General features: G+C 37.3%; 1 protein-coding gene across 3 annotated transcripts in view; it reads right to left on the bottom strand.

Annotated features, from left to right (window-relative positions):
- Nucleotides 1-20726, bottom strand: part of LOC123714655 (kinesin-like protein KIF21A) — a 57157-nt gene that overhangs the window by 6343 nt on the left and 30088 nt on the right. For all 3 annotated transcript variants that reach the window (XR_006754339.1, XM_045669014.1, XM_045669015.1), the window contains exons 4-22: nucleotides 19999-20244; nucleotides 17157-17478; nucleotides 16796-16954; nucleotides 16192-16394; nucleotides 15093-15329; nucleotides 14630-14785; nucleotides 13658-13826; nucleotides 12648-12842; nucleotides 11799-11998; nucleotides 10977-11048; nucleotides 10808-10888; nucleotides 6970-7057; nucleotides 5865-6106; nucleotides 4652-4813; nucleotides 4265-4413; nucleotides 3925-4023; nucleotides 3383-3529; nucleotides 2700-2813; nucleotides 293-437 (exon numbers count right to left, since the gene is read on the bottom strand). Coding sequence is in view for 2 of the 3 variants with exons in the window: in XM_045669014.1 (XP_045524970.1) it covers nucleotides 293-437; nucleotides 2700-2813; nucleotides 3383-3529; nucleotides 3925-4023; nucleotides 4265-4413; nucleotides 4652-4813; nucleotides 5865-6106; nucleotides 6970-7057; nucleotides 10808-10888; nucleotides 10977-11048; nucleotides 11799-11998; nucleotides 12648-12842; nucleotides 13658-13826; nucleotides 14630-14785; nucleotides 15093-15329; nucleotides 16192-16394; nucleotides 16796-16954; nucleotides 17157-17478; nucleotides 19999-20244 (3186 nt within the window). In the remaining variant the exon portion in view is untranslated. The remainder of the gene's footprint in view (nucleotides 1-292; nucleotides 438-2699; nucleotides 2814-3382; nucleotides 3530-3924; nucleotides 4024-4264; nucleotides 4414-4651; nucleotides 4814-5864; nucleotides 6107-6969; nucleotides 7058-10807; nucleotides 10889-10976; nucleotides 11049-11798; nucleotides 11999-12647; nucleotides 12843-13657; nucleotides 13827-14629; nucleotides 14786-15092; nucleotides 15330-16191; nucleotides 16395-16795; nucleotides 16955-17156; nucleotides 17479-19998; nucleotides 20245-20726) is intronic.

Here is a 20726-nt window from a genome sequence, read left to right as displayed (position 1 = left end):
TTAAGTTTTTTAAGCGACTTTATTTCTATGTAACTTTGGCTATATGTATTTGCAAAATATTTGAATATATAACCGCGCCAAGACGGACCAAGCTAGTTTAAATATAAAATGGTTCTATATAAATAAAATTATAAATATTTATTTGCTACACATAAACAGTTTGTGAAATCCAGTTTTTTTACCAATAATTTCGTGTTTTACAAAAAAAAACTTGAAATTATGTACGAGTATCTGTGAAACTCAAATATCTACAACTAACATCAATTACTGTTATCAGTTAATCAATCTTTACCTTAAGAGAGAGAACTTTTACGGTTCCAGTAGGAGCCTGTTCAGAGGCGACTCCAGCAAGTCTTTGGAATACGTCTTCATCTCGCGCCCGTCTTGCTGCACTTGGAGACGCTGGTGGAGTATTCTCAGACGCTCCACTCGCATCTCTATATCCATTATACGTTATTTTTATGGATTCTTATTGGTTATGTCTCCACTGATCTCATTTGTATAGAAATTATTTTATAATATAACTTTAACTTCAGAGGATTTCTGAGACGCATGAACATTTTGAGATTAAAATAAAACCGGCACGAACTTTACAGGATTTGTTCCTAATAATTAATAAAGAGAAAATATTTCCACGTGAATTTATTTCAGCGTATCTAGCTGTATTGTAAAATAATATTTATAGGCCGACACAATCGCAATAGGTCAAATCTTATCCTTTGAGATCAGTGGATACAAACTCTTAGAAAAGATTCAACTTCGAGATTTTGCCGAGTATTTCGCAAAATATCTCGACAGAGAACCTTATATAAGGATTTTTTAAGCGTAAGCCTATGATAGCATGAGCTTTATTTTTGTTAGTTCATTAAGCTATACGTGCAAAAAAGGCATTAGTCTAAGCGTTCAATGGATTAGTCACAATAACATAATTATGGACATATTTAGACGAGATTTAAGATATAAAATATGAATTATATTAGCTAATTGTAAAGAAAGCTCATTTTTTAAAATGATTTTTGATGATGTTGGGATGGGCTATAAATAGCAAAATTTGTACTTACTCAAACTGTTGTTTAGAAGGCTTAACACAATGAAAACTCGTTCGTTTATTCTTGTTAATAGTTTATTTAAGAGCTGTCAAAGTAGATCAAAATATTTTATTTACATTAAATATGCCTCATAACTCATGTGTACAGTGCATCATGCAAGAAAGCAAACTACACATACTTTTGGATATACTTTATTTACAATGCTGTCATATATAACCTCCTTACTTAATGAATGGCATCCCTCTGATAAAAAAAAAATCACTATGAGCACCTATTTTTATAGATAGCAGTAAACAAATGTACAACGCATAGGCATTTACAAATAACCCAGTTAACAAAAAAAAAACTTACGAGCAGCACCAATATATTCAAAATTGAACTACAGTTAGTTATAACCAAACCAATACAATAATTATTTACTTAATATTTGAACTTTGGATAATAGTACCTACGCAATATTAACATTAACACTATAGATAATAGAATAACATAATTATTTATCATTAAAAGTGCTTAAATTCCCTCATGGGCGTGTTAGTTATATTTGCTATAAAGTGGCCTTCAAGTGTTGCACTGGTGTCGTCAGTCCTCCACTATCGAAAGGTCGGTGAGGAGGCTGTAAGTACCGAGTTTGTGAACAGGTATACCCACTACACCCCGCCTACAAACTGTATATGCAAGATTTGTTATGTCTGCTGCCCATGTATTTTTCGCAAAACCACCTTGTCGACGTTTGTATTGTCAATAGGGCCAATCCAATTCACGAATTAAGTAATTTTACTCCAATTTATTGAGTATAAATTTGAAAGTTCATATATTGTACGTGAAGGTGAGATACAACATCGTTTAATAATATGGCATTGATATGTACACAACAAAACTGATAAAAAGAATTATCAACTCAATTTTGACCCTTTAAACACGTCACGAGGTATAAGAGGAGGTCTTTTCAAAAATCTTGCATACACATATCTGAACCAGTGCGTAAGCAGCCGTATAAGAAAATTATTCGTCAATGGATTTTGGTTTATTAAATGCAAGATTTGTTAGATGACTTTTGACTTATTAATTTACCAATGACAACATGACAGAACTGATTTTTTGAGATATAATTTCGTAAGTAATTATGGCCAGCAGATTTAAGATTATACTGATAGGACGTGTCCGAAGATATTAGGAGTAGCAATTAGTTTTTTATAGAAGATAAATGATAGTTCGGGTGATCAGAAGCATTACGAAATGTCATATTTTAAATATCCTGTATTTACGAACGAATTTATTACATTATCTACATAATTCGATGTTACGATGACGTTTATGTCCTTTAAATAATTGTTAATCTAAATAGCGCAGACGAAGACAATTTTAATTATTTTATTAGTTGATTTATGTGTTTTGAAATATGTTAACGTATTATGTATTATAAGTGATAATGTCACAAATAATTTTCTTATATCCCATCAAACATAGCACATTAACCCAAGCAAGTCATGCAGGCGAAAGGTAGGGGGCATCACTAACTACTACATGCTTACATCTACGAAAATATAATCTAAATTCTAAGCAAATAAAAATGTGCAACAAAACTAAAACATTTTTCGATAAAAAATTGAATCAAGTAAAAAAAATGTGGTAAATAGTATAACTTACAAAGAAGCTGGTTTCGCTAGTGAGTGCTGTCTTCTGATTGGTCGGGGGCTTTCGGGTGGCGCTCGGCGATTGGCTACTGGAGATGACAACTGTGAGTTGATTGGTTGTAGTCCCCTGAAAATTTACGATACAAGTGTCATTCTTCGTGTACGCTTTAACGCAGGAAGGTTTAGGGTACATGTACATTAGAGTTTTCAGAACGTAGAAAACAATATTTCGTTGCCCGATTTTTACAAGAGTGGCAGCAGCAAATAATAAACAAAACACGGTTACTGAGGCAAAGACAATTCAATAAAAACTAATACATATCTTTAAATTTACTCCTTTTTAAGTCACGATAAGATGAAATTAAACATTGATTTGATGATGATTGATGTCTTTAACATTAAACAACTAGCGATGTTACACCAAAATTGTCTTAAGACTATGTTTCACTATATTTATTTAAAAAGTTATAACCAATGTTCACTAGATTTTGTAAATTTTCTCATATTTTTTAAGCGATGTTATTGAAATAATATCTATATAAGCCGTATAATATTTCTGTCACAAACCCACAGTCAATTAACTTATGTAAAAATTTACGACATAAATGGAATTACCAAAATAACCATTGGGTGCACGCTCGACGTACGAATTTGTATACAAAGTTAAAAATTATCTTCTTCTAACTATTATTTTACCTGAGGCTACCAGGCGCACTGGGAACTCTGCTGAGAGGCACTGGTTTTGGAGACGTCGGCTCCACTAAAGACTGGGTCATCGGGTCTACGTTCTCATCACGACTGTATACTCCTAAGTCCCGCAGACGAACGGACCCACGACGTACACTAAAATAAATAACACTTATTTTAATTTATCAAAATTACTAAAAAAGGCAATATTAGCAACAGTATGTACTATTTTTAGAAACTAATTATACTTAAAAAATTAAATCCACAATCAGATTTTTTTAGAATTCGTTTTTATAAGGTATTTTGTAATACACTCAAAGATAATACAGTGGTGCCTGCGCAATTCCATTGTTCTAATGTTACTCTATCTTATTTTTAGGTGAAACTAGTACAAAGGATGAGGATGGAATCAAAGAGACACGCATTCAGGTCATGTTCAAATTCAGTCTTTTTTTGTAAAATAATTCTTTGTCACTGACACCGTCAACCACAGGTTGGTTGTAGAATAAAAAAAATATTTGGTAATATTCCAATAGGGAAACTATACTTACGTGTTTCTTTGGAATGGTGAATTATCATCAGGCGGAGACGCAGGCGCAGTGTTTGTTTCTCTCACACCGAGCACTGGAGGGCGAGTGTCTAATAGCGAGCTGAACAATATAAATTATATCATAGTAGTACAATGTTCTACTACTAAAAAATCGTTATAAAAATTAATACGAGCAGCATGCGATTGGAATATAAATATTTTTCGATAACTGACACACCTCATTTTATACAATCATACATACAACAAATCTGGATGTGTGTATCCGGCTCGAAGGACCACCAATAGGGATTATTTATTGTCAAGGAATAAAAAACACAAAGAGTCAAAAATATTTATAATACCTGTCAACAGGTGAGACAGATCTTGTAGAAGTACCAGAGGAGACATGAGCTAACAAAGCAGCAAAAGCCTGCGAATTGTTCCACGGATTCAAGTTATTTTCGTCAGCGGCCCGCAATGCACTGGCTGTTTGTTCACATTTCTCTTCCACCTGTAAGAGTATGAAGTTCGGGTTGTCATAGTCATGCTTATATTTACACCAAGCAGCCTTATATAAAGGATTCTTCTGCTAGCGGAGTATAATCACGAGTAAAAAAAAAGTCTAGACCTCAGAAAAACAGACAAACGAAAAACAATTTGTTCGTCAAACATTATTTCTAAATATAGTTTTCTGGTTCCGCATCAATTCGACAAATCTCAAAAAGGTAATGTATTTCATGTTGTCTTACCTCAGCAAGTCTAGCCCGAGTGTCGAGAAGAGTCTTGCTATTTCTTGCCGATTCATGGGCGTGCTGTAAAGCCACAGCCGCCAATCTCTCTAACGCGTATCTCGCCGCCTCACACTCTATCTGTTCCAGTACTCGAGGGAGCTCGTTTTCTTCGTTCTCTTCCTGATAATGAAATATGACTTCCATGTAAATCAATGTCACAATGAAAAGTATGTAACAACCGCTAAGTAGGAAAAAATCTATCAGCGGTTGTTTTATTTTAATCACAAAAAAATGAACGTCTTCGTAAACGTTACATTTACTAGATTTTTTATTATTAAAAAAAATCGTACGAACTTCGCAAAATAAAAGGGGAAAAGAAATACAGTTTCGGCCTTTAACTGCTGTCCGAAATAAAAGAGGCTAGTAAGGATTCAGAAGCGAGACTAAGCCCTTACTACGACTCCTATATATCAAAATAGCTTTTTACGTACACACTAAGCGCTAAGTCAAATTTATGAATATCACCTTAAGTTAAATTGCTTGGCTATACAAAAGCTGTATCCAGGATCCCTTCCCTCAGTAAAATAATTTGCGTTGGTTCCGCTGTCGCGTGTCAGTATAGTGAAAGAAGGAATCCAATCGATTAAACTGAGACTAGCACTCATCATCAATGATGGTGTGTCCTGCCACAATACAAGCACTGGATCCTTAATATTTGTAATAAGTAAAGTCGTGACGGTATACAGTTAAATGGGATTGCGAACGTAACGGCATTTCAAAATCCAACTACGTATCCATGCGCCATTACGCCGAAACACCGCCCATCATTTCCGGTTCGTGTGTCAAAGTCAAAATTGACAATTACCATCGTTATTTATTTTTTATTGATAAAAGCATGCCAACGCTCGGAACCAACTTTTAAAATGACAAGCACTTATAGGCAAACATAACATACACGAAGAGATAACACAAATATTAAACAAAACAAATAAAATTGAATTTAAGGATCACTAAAGTATTTCCGAACCAATTCGACTTAGAGTCCTTCAAGAAAAGAGTGTACTAATTGTTAAAATGCCGGCAACGCACTCGCGAGCCCTCTGGCATTGAGAGTGTCCATGAGCGGCGGTATCACTTAACATCAGGTGAGCCTCCTGCCTGTTTGCCCCCTGTTTTATATTAAAAAAAAACGGATTTTGAGTACTAAGTCAGTCTAGTGAAAATAAATTACCTCAATCTGCATTATTTGCGACTGTGTTTCCGCAATAGCTCCTCTTAGGTAGGCGAGTAAAGCCTTCGAGTCCGGGTCGTTGACCTGTGAGGCTCCAACGGTGTCTCTCTGTTTCAACTGGTGTTCCAGGGTCACTTCCAACTCTGCTAACGTAGTACGAGCTGCGCATGCGCGGGATAACCAACATTCCAAACGCGACCACACTTCACGGCCTGTCATACGGGCTCTGCCACGATTGCGATCTGAATTTAATCAATAACATTGTACATAGCATTGTCTTTTGTTAACATGGCTTTTACACATTAAGAAAACATTTTTTAAACAGATTGCAGCTATGTATTATTATTATAAACTTAAAATTATTTATTTACACTTCGTTACACTACAATAAAAAAAAAATAACATAATAAAATCAAAAGGAGGGCAACTGGCGGCCTTATCGCTTTCGAGCGATCTCTTCGAGGCAACCACTGTGAGTAAAGAAAAATAAAATTTTAAATTATATAAGATAGGCGAGTAGTGCAAAAATACATGTTATACACATTTATTAAGACAAAACTAAACAGGAAGAACAAAAAAAAAAAAAACAAACAAACTAAACTAAAAAAAAATGAAAGTAAAAAGTATTTACTTACATATATTTATTATGTATTTTATATTTAATTTTTTCCGACGTTTTAAAATTATGTAAATAATTATAAGTTTATAATATTACATAGCTTCAATCCGTTTAAAAAGTGTTTTCTTAATGAATAACATTGTAATAGATGAATTAACTAAAATATAATACAAAGTAGGAGTTTCTGGCCTGGTGTCTTCAGCATTCAATAGAGTTTTTTTAACCATAAAGTCTATTACCGGTATAAGCATTGATTTATAATTTAAACTTTCGACTTTATTCCATTGTGTTAAGGTATAAAATAGAAAAGCGAAATCTTTTAAAGAAAAAAAAAAGATTTTTGCCAGGAAAACTTTTGTAAGATTGCATTACGCATTTATTATACATAGCGCGACTGATACAATCACTTAAAGTCGTAAAAAGTAGGCGGTATATTCAAAGATTCTATTTATTTCTATACATATTATAAAATAGTACAATAATCACCATGCAGTCGTCCAGCTGCCCTACTGCTGAGTTTATCCCTGTGCCCGCGACGGAGAAGCGAAACCTCTTCTTGTTTCCTTTTTAACACCTAACGAAAAAAAAGTCTTTTAATTATAGAATATTTAAGTAACACACACTTAACATACACGTAGCACTTATCTGCAATAAATAAAAAAAGATAAGGTACGGATACAATGTTAAGGAAAATATGCTCCTAGTGGGAGTGCCATGCTGTTGCTTTCGGGCTTCAGCCAATCGGGCAGGCACGACCGGGGCAGTACCACTGTCTCACAGAAAACCGGCGTGAAGTGATGCAATAGGTTCATCTTATTGTACTCGCGTTTCGTGCGGTGAGTGAGACTCCCGGAGCCCATCAATTCCCCCCCCCCAGAATATGAAGATGCAGTTTAAACAGAGATTACCCCAGGGGGGTACCACACGTTTCCGCTGTGGAGAATCCCCCTCTGAGCGTCCATCATCGGAACAATCAGTATTTGGTGGTGGATGCACAGGCTGCCCTTCGTATTCTGGGGTGGGCAAAAACTGCTCAAAAAACTATAGGTTTCGATCTCGGGGCAAACGGAAGAATTTACCGAAGGCATCCCCTTCCACGCTCTCAGTGGACTTTACCAATGTTAGGGGGCTCAACTCTAATCTTAACGCGGTTCACTTTCACCTCGAAACTGCGAAGCCGGCCTTATTCTTCCTTACTGAGACTCAGATATCCTTCCCGGCTGATACTTCCTACCTCTCCTACCCGGGGTACAAATTGGAACATTCATTTGTGCCGCGGGCGGGAGTTTGCGTGTACGTCAGAGAGGATATCTGTTCTCGTCGCCTCGGGTCGCTTGAAGGAAGGGACCTATCTAGCCTCTGGCTGCGCGTAGACTGCGATGACCATCCGCGATTCTACGCATGCCTGTATAGGTCCCATAGCGGAAATACCGAAACTGAGCGACTCATTGAGCACATCCAAATGGCTACAGATTCCCTGCTCGAAGGGGTTCCTACCGCTGAAATCGTGATACTTGGCGATTTTAACGCTCACCATGCCGATTGGCTCGGTTCGGAAACCACCGATCACGCGGGAAGATCCTTTCACGACTTTGCTTTAGCTTACGACCTGTCACAAATGGTCCCTGCGATTACGCGAATACCAGATGTGGATGGTCATAAACCCTCTTTGTTGGACCTTCTGCTGACCTCACATCCGGAGACCTATCAAGTCTCTGTTGACCCGCCATTGGGTTCATCGGATCATTGTGTGGTCCGGAGTACTGTGCCTACTACGCGCCCTCCTCGGCCCCGTTTTTCGGGTTGTCGTCGTATTTGGCACTATCGGTCAGCAGATTGGGATGGGATGCGGTCTTTCTTTGCGTCCTACCCTTGGGGGCCTATGTGCTTTTCGTCGGAAGCTCCAGATTCCGTCGCTGCCTTTGTCGCCGAAGTGGTTCTGCAGGGCATGGAACTTTTTATTCCATTCTCTGCGGTGCCGATCGGTGGCAAGTCACAGCCCTGGTTTAAGCGTTCTTGCAAGGCGGCATCGCGTCGAAAGCGAGAATGCTTTAATGCATGGGCGGAAGCGGCGATATCTCGTGATGCCAATACCAGCGAACATAAAAAAGCATATAACTCAGCCTCCAGGTCCTTCAAACGGGAAATCGCTAAGGCAAAGTCAGAGCACATCGCCAGATTTGGCGAGAGATTGGCCCAACTCCCTTCTGGGACCCGAGCCTTCTGGTCTCTCGCCAAAGCTGTACAAGGGAATTTTTGTCAGCCATCGATACCACCGCTGCACAGAGAGGATGACTCGCTCGCCCACACTGCGAAGGAGAAGGCCGACCTCTTGGGCTGTCTCTTCGCGTCCAACTCGACTTTGGATGACCGGGGGAGATCACCACCGGCGATTTCGCGGTGTGATAACTCAATGCCGGAAATCACATTCCGGCAACGTGCTGTTCGCAGAGCACTATCTTCCTTGGACATTCATAAGTCGAGCGGGCCGGATGGTATCCCTCCACCTCCTGAGTTGGCTCCGGTCCTGACGCGCCTTTTCCGGTACCTGTACTCGCTCGGCACTGTCCCGAAGTGCTGGAAGACCGCTTCGATACATCCGATCCCTAAAAAAGGCGATCGCTCTGATCCATCCAACTATCGCCCAATCGCAATAACCTCCTTGTTCTCCAAAATAATGGAATCCATTATTAATGGCCAGCTCTTGAGTTATCTAGAGGGCCACCAGCTGATTAGCGATTATCAGTACGGCTTTCGTCGTGGTCGTTCGGCTGGTGACCTTCTAGTATACCTTACTCATAGATGGGCAGAGGCAATTGAGTCCAAGGGGGAGGCACTAGCGGTTAGTTTGGACATAGCGAAAGCCTTCGATCGGGTGTGGCACAAAGCACTGCTCTCGAAGCTTCCAGCCTACGGGCTTCCTGAGAAATTATGCGACTGGATCTCCAGCTTTCTAGCCGATCGGAGCATCAAGGTCGTCGTCGACGGAGCATGTTCCGACCTTAAACCCGTGAATGCTGGGGTCCCACAAGGCTGTGTTCTGTCCCCGACCCTGTTTCTTCTGCATATCAATGACATGTTGCAACTTAGCAACATTCATTGCTATGCGGACGACAGCACTGGGGATACTCTTTACACTGGCCGGGCAGGTATTTCTCGGGCAGTTGTCGATGAGTACCGGAACAAACTTGTGTCTGAAGTCGAAACTCTTTTACGTGGAGTCTCGGACTGGGGTAGACTAAACCTAGTCCAATTTAACCCCAAGAAGACACAAGTTTGCGCGTTTTCCGCGAAAAAAATACCCTTTGTCGCTACTCCTCTTTTCGAAAACACTCTTCTTGAAGCCACAGCCAGCATCGGAATACTTGGCGTTGACATATCGAACGACGTTCAGTTTCGCGGTCATTTGGAGGGAAAGGCTAAATTAGCCTCCAAAAAGCTTGGTGTGCTCAGCAAGGCGAGACGGTACTTCACTCCGGGCCACCGCTTGCAACTCTATAAAGCGCAAATACGGCCCCACATGGAATACTGTTCTCACCTCTGGGCGGGGGCTCCCCAGTACCAGCTCCTTCCACTTGACCGTATCCAACGAAGAGCGGTTCGAATCGTCGATGACCAATCCCTCTCCGAGCGGCTCGATCCTTTGGCGTTGCGTAGAGATGTGGGGTCACTCTGCATCTTCTACCGCATTTACCATGGAGAGTGTTCAGAGGAGTTGTTCGGATTAATACCTGCAGCTGAGTTTCAGCATCGGACGTCGAGGCAAAATACAAAATTCCACCCGTATCACCTCGACGTCCGACGTTCCACGACTGAGCGTTTCTCAAGGCAATTTTTGCCGCGCACCACCGCTATGTGGAACCAGCTGCCCACTGAAGTATTTCCGAACCAATTCGACTTAGATTCCTTCAAGAAAAGAGCGTACAAATTTTTACAAGGCCGGCAACGCACTCGCGAGCCCTCTGGCATTGAGAGTGTCCATGGGCGGCGGTATCACTTAACATCAGGTGAGCCTCCTGCCCGTTTGCCCCCTATTTTATAAAAAAAAATAAAAAATACAATAATAACTATTATAATACTTACTAGGATAAAAGTTTAATTTAAGAAATTTCCTTAATAACACACAGCAGCTTATATCTAACACTTATATCATTAGGACTGCTCAAGACTCAATATTTTAATCACAGAAAAACATTGTCTAATTGCGCTCTTTTGGCTAAAGTACCTTCGTTCCTTTCTATCGAATTGTGTTTATGCTGAGGTGAAAAGAGATAGGTATTAAAATTAAAACCATTTGACTGACCAATTAAAAAAGGTTACACACCTGTTCTTTTAGTTTGGTCTCCGCTTCTAAGTTCCTTATTAAGTTGGCATTTTTGCGAGATTCTTTTCGTAGCTGGGCTACCTGAGAGGAAAATAAATAAAAGTTTTTAGTTATTTGACAATCAACTGGCTGTAAAACCAAACCATTACATAAATATAGGATTAAGTACTTCTTTGGCTCTAGCTGCTTCTGCTTGGGCGTGTCTCTTTGATTCCATCCTCATCCTTTGTACTAATTTCACCTGAAAATAAGATAGAGTAACATTAGAACAATGGAATTGCACAGGCACCACTGTACACGCTTTATATATGAGTAAAGAATAACGTATTTATAAAAAAATATTCAATTTGATATTTTCATAAATTATACCTATCTTTAGTTAATTTACATATATAAATATTTTAGGTAATTTGAAGCGTAAACAAAATGTAAACGATCATCAATCAAGCCAATATTGAGGCCTTTAGTTTTTACCACAGTCATAAATTATTTTTTAAGTGTTCGTCGCAACTCCATTAGTAATGTTAGTTATAAGTCCGTAATTTTATGTTAGTTATAAGCTCATGTTTTAAACAATTAGAACCAGTTGTTATCCAGTTTCAAACAAAGTATTTGATTTGAACATATCATATATATACAACAACCGCCACCGAATTGAATTCACGTATTCTACAAATACATGCTCGTAGTTGTACGTATGCGTGCGTGTCCGATAACTGATACTTGTAAATAGATATGAAAGATTCGGGAAAAAGAGAGTTCCTACTAATCCCTACTATGAATCTCAAATAGACTAGATGTAATGCACTAATATTTTTTTAAATTCTATTCAAAATTATTCTTTTACTTTGATTGTATTTTGTACAAATTGTATAGAAAATACAAGTTTAATTAGTTGTTTTTCCAGACCCGATACTAAAATATACAATCAGTATCCAAAGTGACTAAAATATGGTTCACAAAAGCTACATTCAAATAAAAAAATATTTACCTTATCCCGCTTCAAATTCTGCAGCTCGTTCCGTAGAGAGTGAATCTGGTGTGCGGTGTGCTGTTGGGACTTCTGAAGTCTGGCGTGTTCCCTTTGAGCTGCTTGAAGTCGCCTCAACTCTCGGGACATGCTGGAGACTCGTCTTTCGTATTCTTCTTTCACACGCTTGAGTTTATCACTGGGCTGGGATGATTGAGAGGCTGAAATAAATTCGTGATTTATATAAAAATAATACATAAAATCTTCGCTTCGTCTTAATCAACAGTATTTCCGATTCCACGAAAGGAATCATTAACATTTTCTTCAATTAACTAAGCATTATCAATCTTAAATGTTAGAAGTGGTCCTGCCTAAAAATAAAATATAAAAATAACTACATTTTCATCAACGGAACATATCATTAAATTTTTGGCGATCACTTATATGTCTTAAAGCGTAAACTTATACTATAGCTGTCACTATGCACTAAAACAAAATGGCACAGTTACTGAGGCTGCTTTTTAAAATAAATTTGAATACATCTAAAAAAATATTCGACAAAGTCTAATTATGACGTATATACTTGACATTATAAAATGTCAACGTATATTTTTTTTTCTTTTTTATTAATACTTTGTTACATTACACTAAAAAAAAATTTAACCTAATTAAATCCAAAAAATGTATTAAATAACATAAGATAGGCATAAAGTGCAAAAATACATGTTATACACAGTTATTAAGACAAAACTAAACAGGAACAAAGAAACAAACCAAATAAAAAGTATATGATATTTATCATCTTTCATATTTTCCGTTCACTAACTCATAATAAACCCTTTGATTCCCAAAAACTTTGAAGATATTTACCCAAAGACGCAAGGACTTTATCCCTCTCCTCTCCGGTAGCCTTGATCTGCTGATGCAAATGGTCCAGTCTTTGTTCGTAATGTGTACGCAGCGCGGCCAATCTCCTTTGGGATGCCTCTAATTGGTCCACTAAACGAGCCTTAGTGTCGATATCTTCACTTAAGGCCGCCAGTTGAGCCGTTAGGAGTTGTTGCCCTGAGGTAGAAAGAGTAGTAAGGTTAAAGGCCGGCAACGTCACTGAGTGATAATAATAATCGTTTATTTGCCAAGTGGTACAGTGGTTAGATCGATCAATTACAAATATCCGCACAATCAGCCACATAAATAGGCATGCAAATGTCATATCAATTTTTATAATGAACATAAAATAATGTCAAAGTTAAGTTATTTAATTACTCAAGTACGTACTTTGAAACAATTACAAAGATATTGGCAGTGATCTATAACTTCCAGGAAGGTGATTAAACAGTTTTATAGCCATGACGTAACAATTTTTCGTATTCATTCGTTCGAGGTGGAGCATGCAGGATACAGCCGTGTTGGATCCTTCGGTATATAGAGGCAAGTTTCTTTGTATGTTTTGAACAATTTTGGATTTTTTTTCACATTTATAACTCCTTCATGGATATATAAACTTGGTACTGTCAAAATACCGTGTAAACTACCGACGAAACAAATAGCTGGCTGATATTAATTAGATTTTTTAACAGGCAGAAACATTTGAAACCATAAAATGAACTACGGGACATAAATATGAAAACTTATATTGTTCTTGGTTTTTAGAAATACACTGATAATTTATTTGTTTCGTAATAGTGTGTAAGTTAGGGTATGTACTTGAAGGTGTGTGTGCGCTCATGATGCAGGTTATTTAGCTTCTGTGTTCTTCTCAGAACAAGGTTTCCTGGTAGTTTTGCGAACGTTTTTGACATTCATGAGCATGCGCAGACGCATCTAAACTGAATAAACCTATTTTGATACTTTGGGATTAGGATAAACTTTGGACTAACCTTTAATCTCATTGTCCTCTTCAGAATCACTCTCGTCTTCTTCCGAGGGTTCAGAATCACCAGCACTTTCGCCTTCAGCTCGTTCCCTCTCCCCAAAAGGCTCGGGCACTTCTGTTAGTTTACGTTGAAATTCTAGTTCACCCATACTGCGTGCTAACAACTCTTTCTCCTGGAAATGAAAATGGAAATTTATTAACATCTCCGAAGAAGAAGCCATTATACTTTTCATGTAATAAGAACCTTATTGTAGTGACTTTTGGACACTCCAAAGAAACTAAAAAAATAATAGTGTAAAGTTTTGATTTTATTATTATTTTTTACATTTAAAAAATGCTTTCGTGTCATTTTCCAAATATATTACAAATGACCGCTAAAATCACATACAATATCACGTAAAAAAACATTTTGGTTTCAGATTCAACCATCTGTTTCGTGGTTATTTTTTTCTGTATAGATAAGTAATTGATCAGACCTCTGTGCCTGACACACGCCCTCGATATGTATTTAAGTCTAAGGCATACAGGTTTCCTCACAAAAATATTTATGTGCAAGCCTGTTAAATGGACAGACAAATATAGACATCTAAGGGTTGTAGATGTACATACTTCTTAAGCCCAATAATGCTCATATGTAAAAACGTATTGAGATTTAAAAAAAAAAATAGAAAGTAACCTATCATCGATTTAAAATCTGCATCTGTGGTGGGGCTCGGTTCCCAGTAAACGGAAATATGACCTGTGGGTTTAAAATTTTGTTGGCCGTAATAAATCTGTATTATTGATGGCACTGACTACATATATATGGTAGCAAATACCATACTTTATTGCTTTTTATAATAACATGGGAACTATTCCTTTCTTTGGTAGTAATTAAATATAACTGAGACAGATGCCTTTGCCAAAAATGGGCACACAGTATGAGATGATAGAAATATAAATATATCTAAAATAAAAGGCTTTTATTATTAATTACCTTATAGAGTTCTCGTTTCGCATCGTCAATGATGGTAGAAGTATCGAGAACAGAAGAATCGTGTCTAGTCCTTGCTTCGCGTCGCCTGCTTGCTTCGTACAAGGCATTTGATTCCATCAACTGAGCCCGAAGATCTTCTATCTCTGACACGTAACCCTAAGGAACCGTAAAAATATGATTTTCTGCATATTCAAAAACTCGTGTAAAATAAAATACTCCTTTAACTAAAATCAATGGCGTTACAACCTTTTTAAGTCTGGGCCTCAGATTTCTGCTTTTTGGGTCTAAGGCAAGCCTCACGATGTTTTCCTTCACCGCCCGAGCGGATGTTAAATGCGCACATAGAAAGAAACTCCATTGGTGCACAGCCGGGGATCGAACCTCCGACATCAGGGATGAGAGTCGCACGCTGAAGCCACTAGGCCAACACTGCACCCTAAACACTACCTCAACCTAAACGTACCTGTACTAACGCCGTAAGATTGCACTCAGATGCGTCAGGGTTACCCTCTTTCGGTACCCAAGCACCTAAGGCCTTTTCAGCCAGCAATTCACTGTTTCGAGCAGACAGCTTGTCTACTGTCCCCTGCAGGGCATGCAGTCTTCGTCGTAGAGATTCGATTTCGTTATGCAAAATGGCATTCTCTTGAACCACGTCACTCCAGCCTTCCTCACCGTTTTCTGATATGATTCGTTTGCCCTGAAAATGAGTTACAATGACTGAAAATCTACATTTGCAATGTTAATCTTACATCAAGTGTATTTTTGAATAATTGTGTGTTAATGTTTGCTGGAGACCACGAAAGGCTCCACCTATACGTGAATGTCTAGGATATTTAACTTCTTGACACCACGGACCTAGTGAGAAGATTGAAAAGGACAAAACCATTCGAATAAGTCAATTTGTGTGAATGCCTGTTAGTCTTAAGTGTAAAACAGTGGTAAATAGAAAAAAAATACACGACAACAGTATCCTCTTAATAGAGACTGTAGGTAATTAGTGTTATTGGACTATATACCTGTTATTCTTAAGTTAGGCTAGATGTAGATGTTAAACGATGTCTCAGTGCAAAGAAAATAAATTAAAAAAAAGTATTATAAAACATTTAAAAAATTTGGAATGATTGTTGTATATTGCAAATGTCATGTGTCAAATGTCAACATTATTTGATATGTCATATTTTGACTTAGGGCGCAATATGCCGCGCTTGTCAGTCAGCCATATTGTAATGTAATTTTTATTTAAATAATTGTAGCCGTGTGATCATATTGTGAATACTTTGTGTCACCACATTTAATCAGCGCTACTCTTCACTGGCAATAGGGGTCCCAACTTTAATAATGAGTTTTTCAAAAAGCAGTAGTTCTGGTCCCAAACGTAAGATAGCGCGGTAAAACAACTAATTATGTAAGTCGGGATTACTATTACCAAAGTCTCGGACTACGATATAAACAATTATTGTAACTTAATAATAATACTTGTGTCACGTGAGAAGCATAATCATGTGTTGTACCATAATTATCATAATAATATACCAGTACATGTACATATATTATAATACCTGTTTATATTCAGTCAGCTCCAATTGCAGCCTGGCAACTTCTTGTCGAAGTTGGTGTATGGTCCTCGAAGTCAGGTCCTGGTTGACCACACATCTGTTCTTTATGTTCCTGGCTCTGTTCGCGTATTTTAACGTATTCAACGTCTCCATAAAGTCGCGGTCGCTGGGCGAAACGCACGCTATCATAACAGTGTTGCTGTTACCTGGGAAATAACACGAAAATTAAAAAGAAAAAAGGGTTTGTTTCGTTAATACATATTATTTTTTATTATTCAGACGAGTTGGACTTACGTTAATTTTACATATATCTTGTGACTATTTCAAATGTTTGTTAAGGTTCAAATAATGAAGTTTCTGAAAATCCTATTTTGCTTAATTTATCAATACAGCACTGAGATTTAGCTAAACATTTATAACCATACATTAAACGAAGAAAATAACATGATTATCGTTGGAAATCATACACATATCATGGATATCGTTATAATTTAAATATTTATATAATATAAGAATGTTTTTATATTAGTTTCTCTTTTCCTTAGTGCATAAACACAAAAAAACAATAACGCATCAAAATATCCAAGCACTCATAAAAAGGTAATACCTCCAAGAGAATCCTGCAGAAGCCTCGTCAGTTTAGAGTCCCGATATGGTACATGCATCACTTTGCGGGATTTATCTCCCAATGCTGATATGACGTTCCCTAACGCCAGAAGACCACAGTTTATTGATATACCTTCACGGGCCCGTTCTCCTGTAGCTCCTGTAATATTTAAGAAAGTATTACACGAGAATACGGTTATCGAAATGTTCAAATTATAGTACAAAATAGATTAATCTAACACACAAAAACAATCACACGTAGAGAATATAACAGAATCCTAAGAAAGTTAAGTTAAAATTAGAACATAATATTTTCAAGTCTTGAAAAAGATACTTAATCTTAAAAATAATTCATTATATACCTGTCCTTTTCAGTCGTTCTGAACCAGCCAGATCCACGAAATGGAACTTAGCGGTCAACGTCTCATACTGCTCGGGAGCATCGCCATCTGTCTCCATCTCTTTCACACCTTCGTGATCTGCCAGTCTTCTCTGTCTTAGGAGAAGTGTGAAGACCGCATGAGATCTTGATGATGACGAGTTCATGTTCGTTGCTGCTGTGGTCCGGGCTAACGCGCCGGCTCGGAGTGCTCCTAGGGCTTCCTTGGCGCCTCTGACAGCTCGAATGGATGCTCCTATTATCCTTACTCCACCGCAACCATCTTCTGTTATTTTTAAATTACCCTGAAAAGTATTAGTTTCTATGAGGGAACTGGTAAACTTAACAACTGGTTAACTTATTAGTTAGGTTCACATTTGCTTCATCAGCAAGTTGTAGTTGAAGAACGGGTTGATTGACTAAATTAATAACATGCGTTCAATGCCTCCAACGTTCTGCTCTGACCAAAATAATAAAAAGGAAATTCTGGTACTAGCTGTTAAACAGTTTTTAGTTGATATTTTAAACTTAAAAAAGTATAACATATCGTATATAGTACATCTTTATAATATTAATATAACAAGTTTATAATCGATAATTTAAACAGGATTGTATTCTAGATTGTTTTGTCAAAAATACTTCTATGTACTATAACTTCAATTAAAAACACAAGAAAACTTCCAACCCGGCTAGTCATCGTAGATAATTACGACCAAAACCCTCCAAAGTTACAAATCTCAAACTTAACCTTCAAAAGTTCGACAATCACAAAGTGATTGGGCTGGCCATGTTCCGAGAACGTCTAGCAGAAAAACGTCGGGACAAAACGAGTTACTCAACGGAAAGGACCACCAGGCAAGTGCTCCAGGTTCTCCATAGTACATGACCGACAAAAATGGGCATCTTTGGAGTAGGCCTTTACAAAAACCTGTTAATTCATATATATATATATACAACATTACCTAGGCTAAACTACTAACGTCAATATTTTTTTTGGTTACTATTATATAGCAACTACAAACTATTGTAAAACAGGAAATAAAAGGGCTTATTATCATTATTACTTCAACTTCGGCCCTCCACAGGTTTCTGTCATGTCCTAATACGAGTATATTGTTATAAATCCTACTAAGATTGTATTTATCGTTCATATCAACTGAACACAACAAGACATTCCGAACAATCCAGGAAGGTCTTCAATTGTAAAACAGTCTTTCATAGACCTACAAGGTTATTTATCGCTTCCATAATTGGGCTTCCATTCACCGACTGAGTCTAATTTATTCTTCTATTATCATACGAATGAACATGTCACGAATAGGCCAACCGTTCTAATTAAGACTATATTACTAGCTAATGTGTGCCTCAAGTCTCACGATGCATATTGTTCTAAGTGAAAGTAAACATTGCGCGGTTCATGACACGCTGTTTTATTTGTCTTCTTATTATGCAAACTGTTTTAAATTAATGGTCAATGTATATTAAAATAGTTGTATTGGATAGTTATTTCCATACGATGCATATGATTTTCACGATATATCAGAGTTTAATATTGTGTTTTGTTTCGTCAGCTCAACTCTGCATAAGCTTAATAAGTTAATGACGTAATCGTAATAATACGTAGTTAAAAAACTTGAGGATATTTCAACAAATCTTCATATAGTAAAAAGATACCACTTAGGTTTCGTCCTGATATAAAAGGATGCACCCATAATCTCTGAGTTCTTTGTAATGTTGTGACGCACATAATAAATAAGTGTAATTTCTTCAATTCCTAGGGGTTCCATACTGGATAAAAAACACGAGAGAACTGACTGATAGATATTAGCTACTAGCAACTTCATTTGGCATTTTGTAGCCAAGGGTACCAACGCCTATCTAGCCGGCAACTGCACCATGACATCCCGGTGAGTTGGTGGTCTAAATGTAACGAATATTTTTTTAAATCTATAACTACTTCTTTAGAGAGCCTAGGCCGGATCTAACGTTCTGTTTTGGTGAATCGTAAAATTCTAAAATAGGTAGGTAAAAATTCTAAAATTTAAAAGGATAATGAAAGATAATTAAAAGTGTGACTGCTTCATGATCCACTGTTTACTGGTCTTTAAGATTATATGGGTTTCAATCTAGAAGAACGCGCTCTTCAAGATTTGATATTTTCAAGTATTTCTTTTAGGCATTGTGAAACTTAAAATAGAACATTGTTATGGACACTACACTACACTAACGAGCTACAAGGACACGAGATTTGGCAAATTAAATTCGTTTCATGCATTATTGCACTTGTCTAATTACCATAGAACGATTCAATTGATTTAAGGACAACAACTGAGACATTCTATTCTACCTTGTTTGTACTACTTTAATTATAAACTAGTGTTTGTTATTTGTTTGCAAATCTACGTATAGATTTTAATTAGCTCTGAAGCATTCATGGCCCTTGGCCCACACACACATATATCCTAATATATATAAATTACACGTCACGTTGTTTGTCCGCTATGGACTCCTAAACTACTTTACCAATTTTAATCAAATTTGCAGTGTCCAGTTTGATCTAACTTAAAAGGTAGCATAGAATACATATATAACTCTACTGTACGTGTTTATGTCTCTGAACTTCTCTTAACTGATTTGAATGTTTATTTTTGTATGCGTGGGGCCCGGGGCAGTTTACATTCAAAATTCAGCCTGGCAGATGGCTTCGCAGTCGGTAATTTCATACTTTGTCTAATATCCTAATCGCTTGAATTATCATGTAGGACAACGTCTGTCGTGTCCGCTAGTATATATATAAATGTGGACGTAGATCATAGAGTATATACCTTTGCATAAGGATCCTTCGCGGGGTCTAATAAGTCCACAATGTCTTCATTGTAAAGCTCAATGAACTGCGCTTGGACCGAGAACTCGGGCGGAAGTTGACCCTGCGCGCGGGCAGCTTCTGCCCTCTCTTCAGCCCCAGTGAACAGGTCACGGATTGCTCGAGGAATGATGCCTCTTTTGTCCTCGTCAAGGTCACCCTCCCCCTCCCAGCCACTTCCCATTGTGTATGTCTTTCCGGAGCCAGTCTGTAATGAGGAAACGTTAGTTAAATGTCACGTATCGCTAATTGGTAATTATTTTAGTCATTTATTGAAATGATAAGTAAACCGATTAAAAATTCTATCTTAAAAGTTATTGAAATGAGAAATTTCGTTTTGTGCAATAATTTACACAATTATTTGTTAATTAATTGGATACCCTACGAAAATTTTGAAAATTAAATACCGCATATCGTATTTTAGTATTTATTATTCGTAAGATTTAACATAATATATAAATTAGATATAGATTAGATAAAGGTCACTCTTTTAGTACCAATCTTAAGTGCCAATCCAAGACGACATACGAATACATCTTTTTTTCCCTTTTTTAAAAGTGTTTTATTATTACTACAGTGTAAATAAGTATGACGTCCATGTAACGTCCCTCGATTTAACGACTAACTCCCTAAAGCGTCGAAATCAATTGGATTTAGTTGGTTTAGCTTGTCTTCCATACAAAAATACAC

The sequence above is a fragment of the Pieris brassicae genome, chromosome 9 (genome assembly GCF_905147105.1).
Source record: "Pieris brassicae chromosome 9, ilPieBrab1.1, whole genome shotgun sequence".
Classification (NCBI taxonomy): Eukaryota; Metazoa; Arthropoda; class Insecta; order Lepidoptera; family Pieridae; genus Pieris; species Pieris brassicae.
This window is presented reverse-complemented; position numbering and strand designations above follow the sequence as displayed.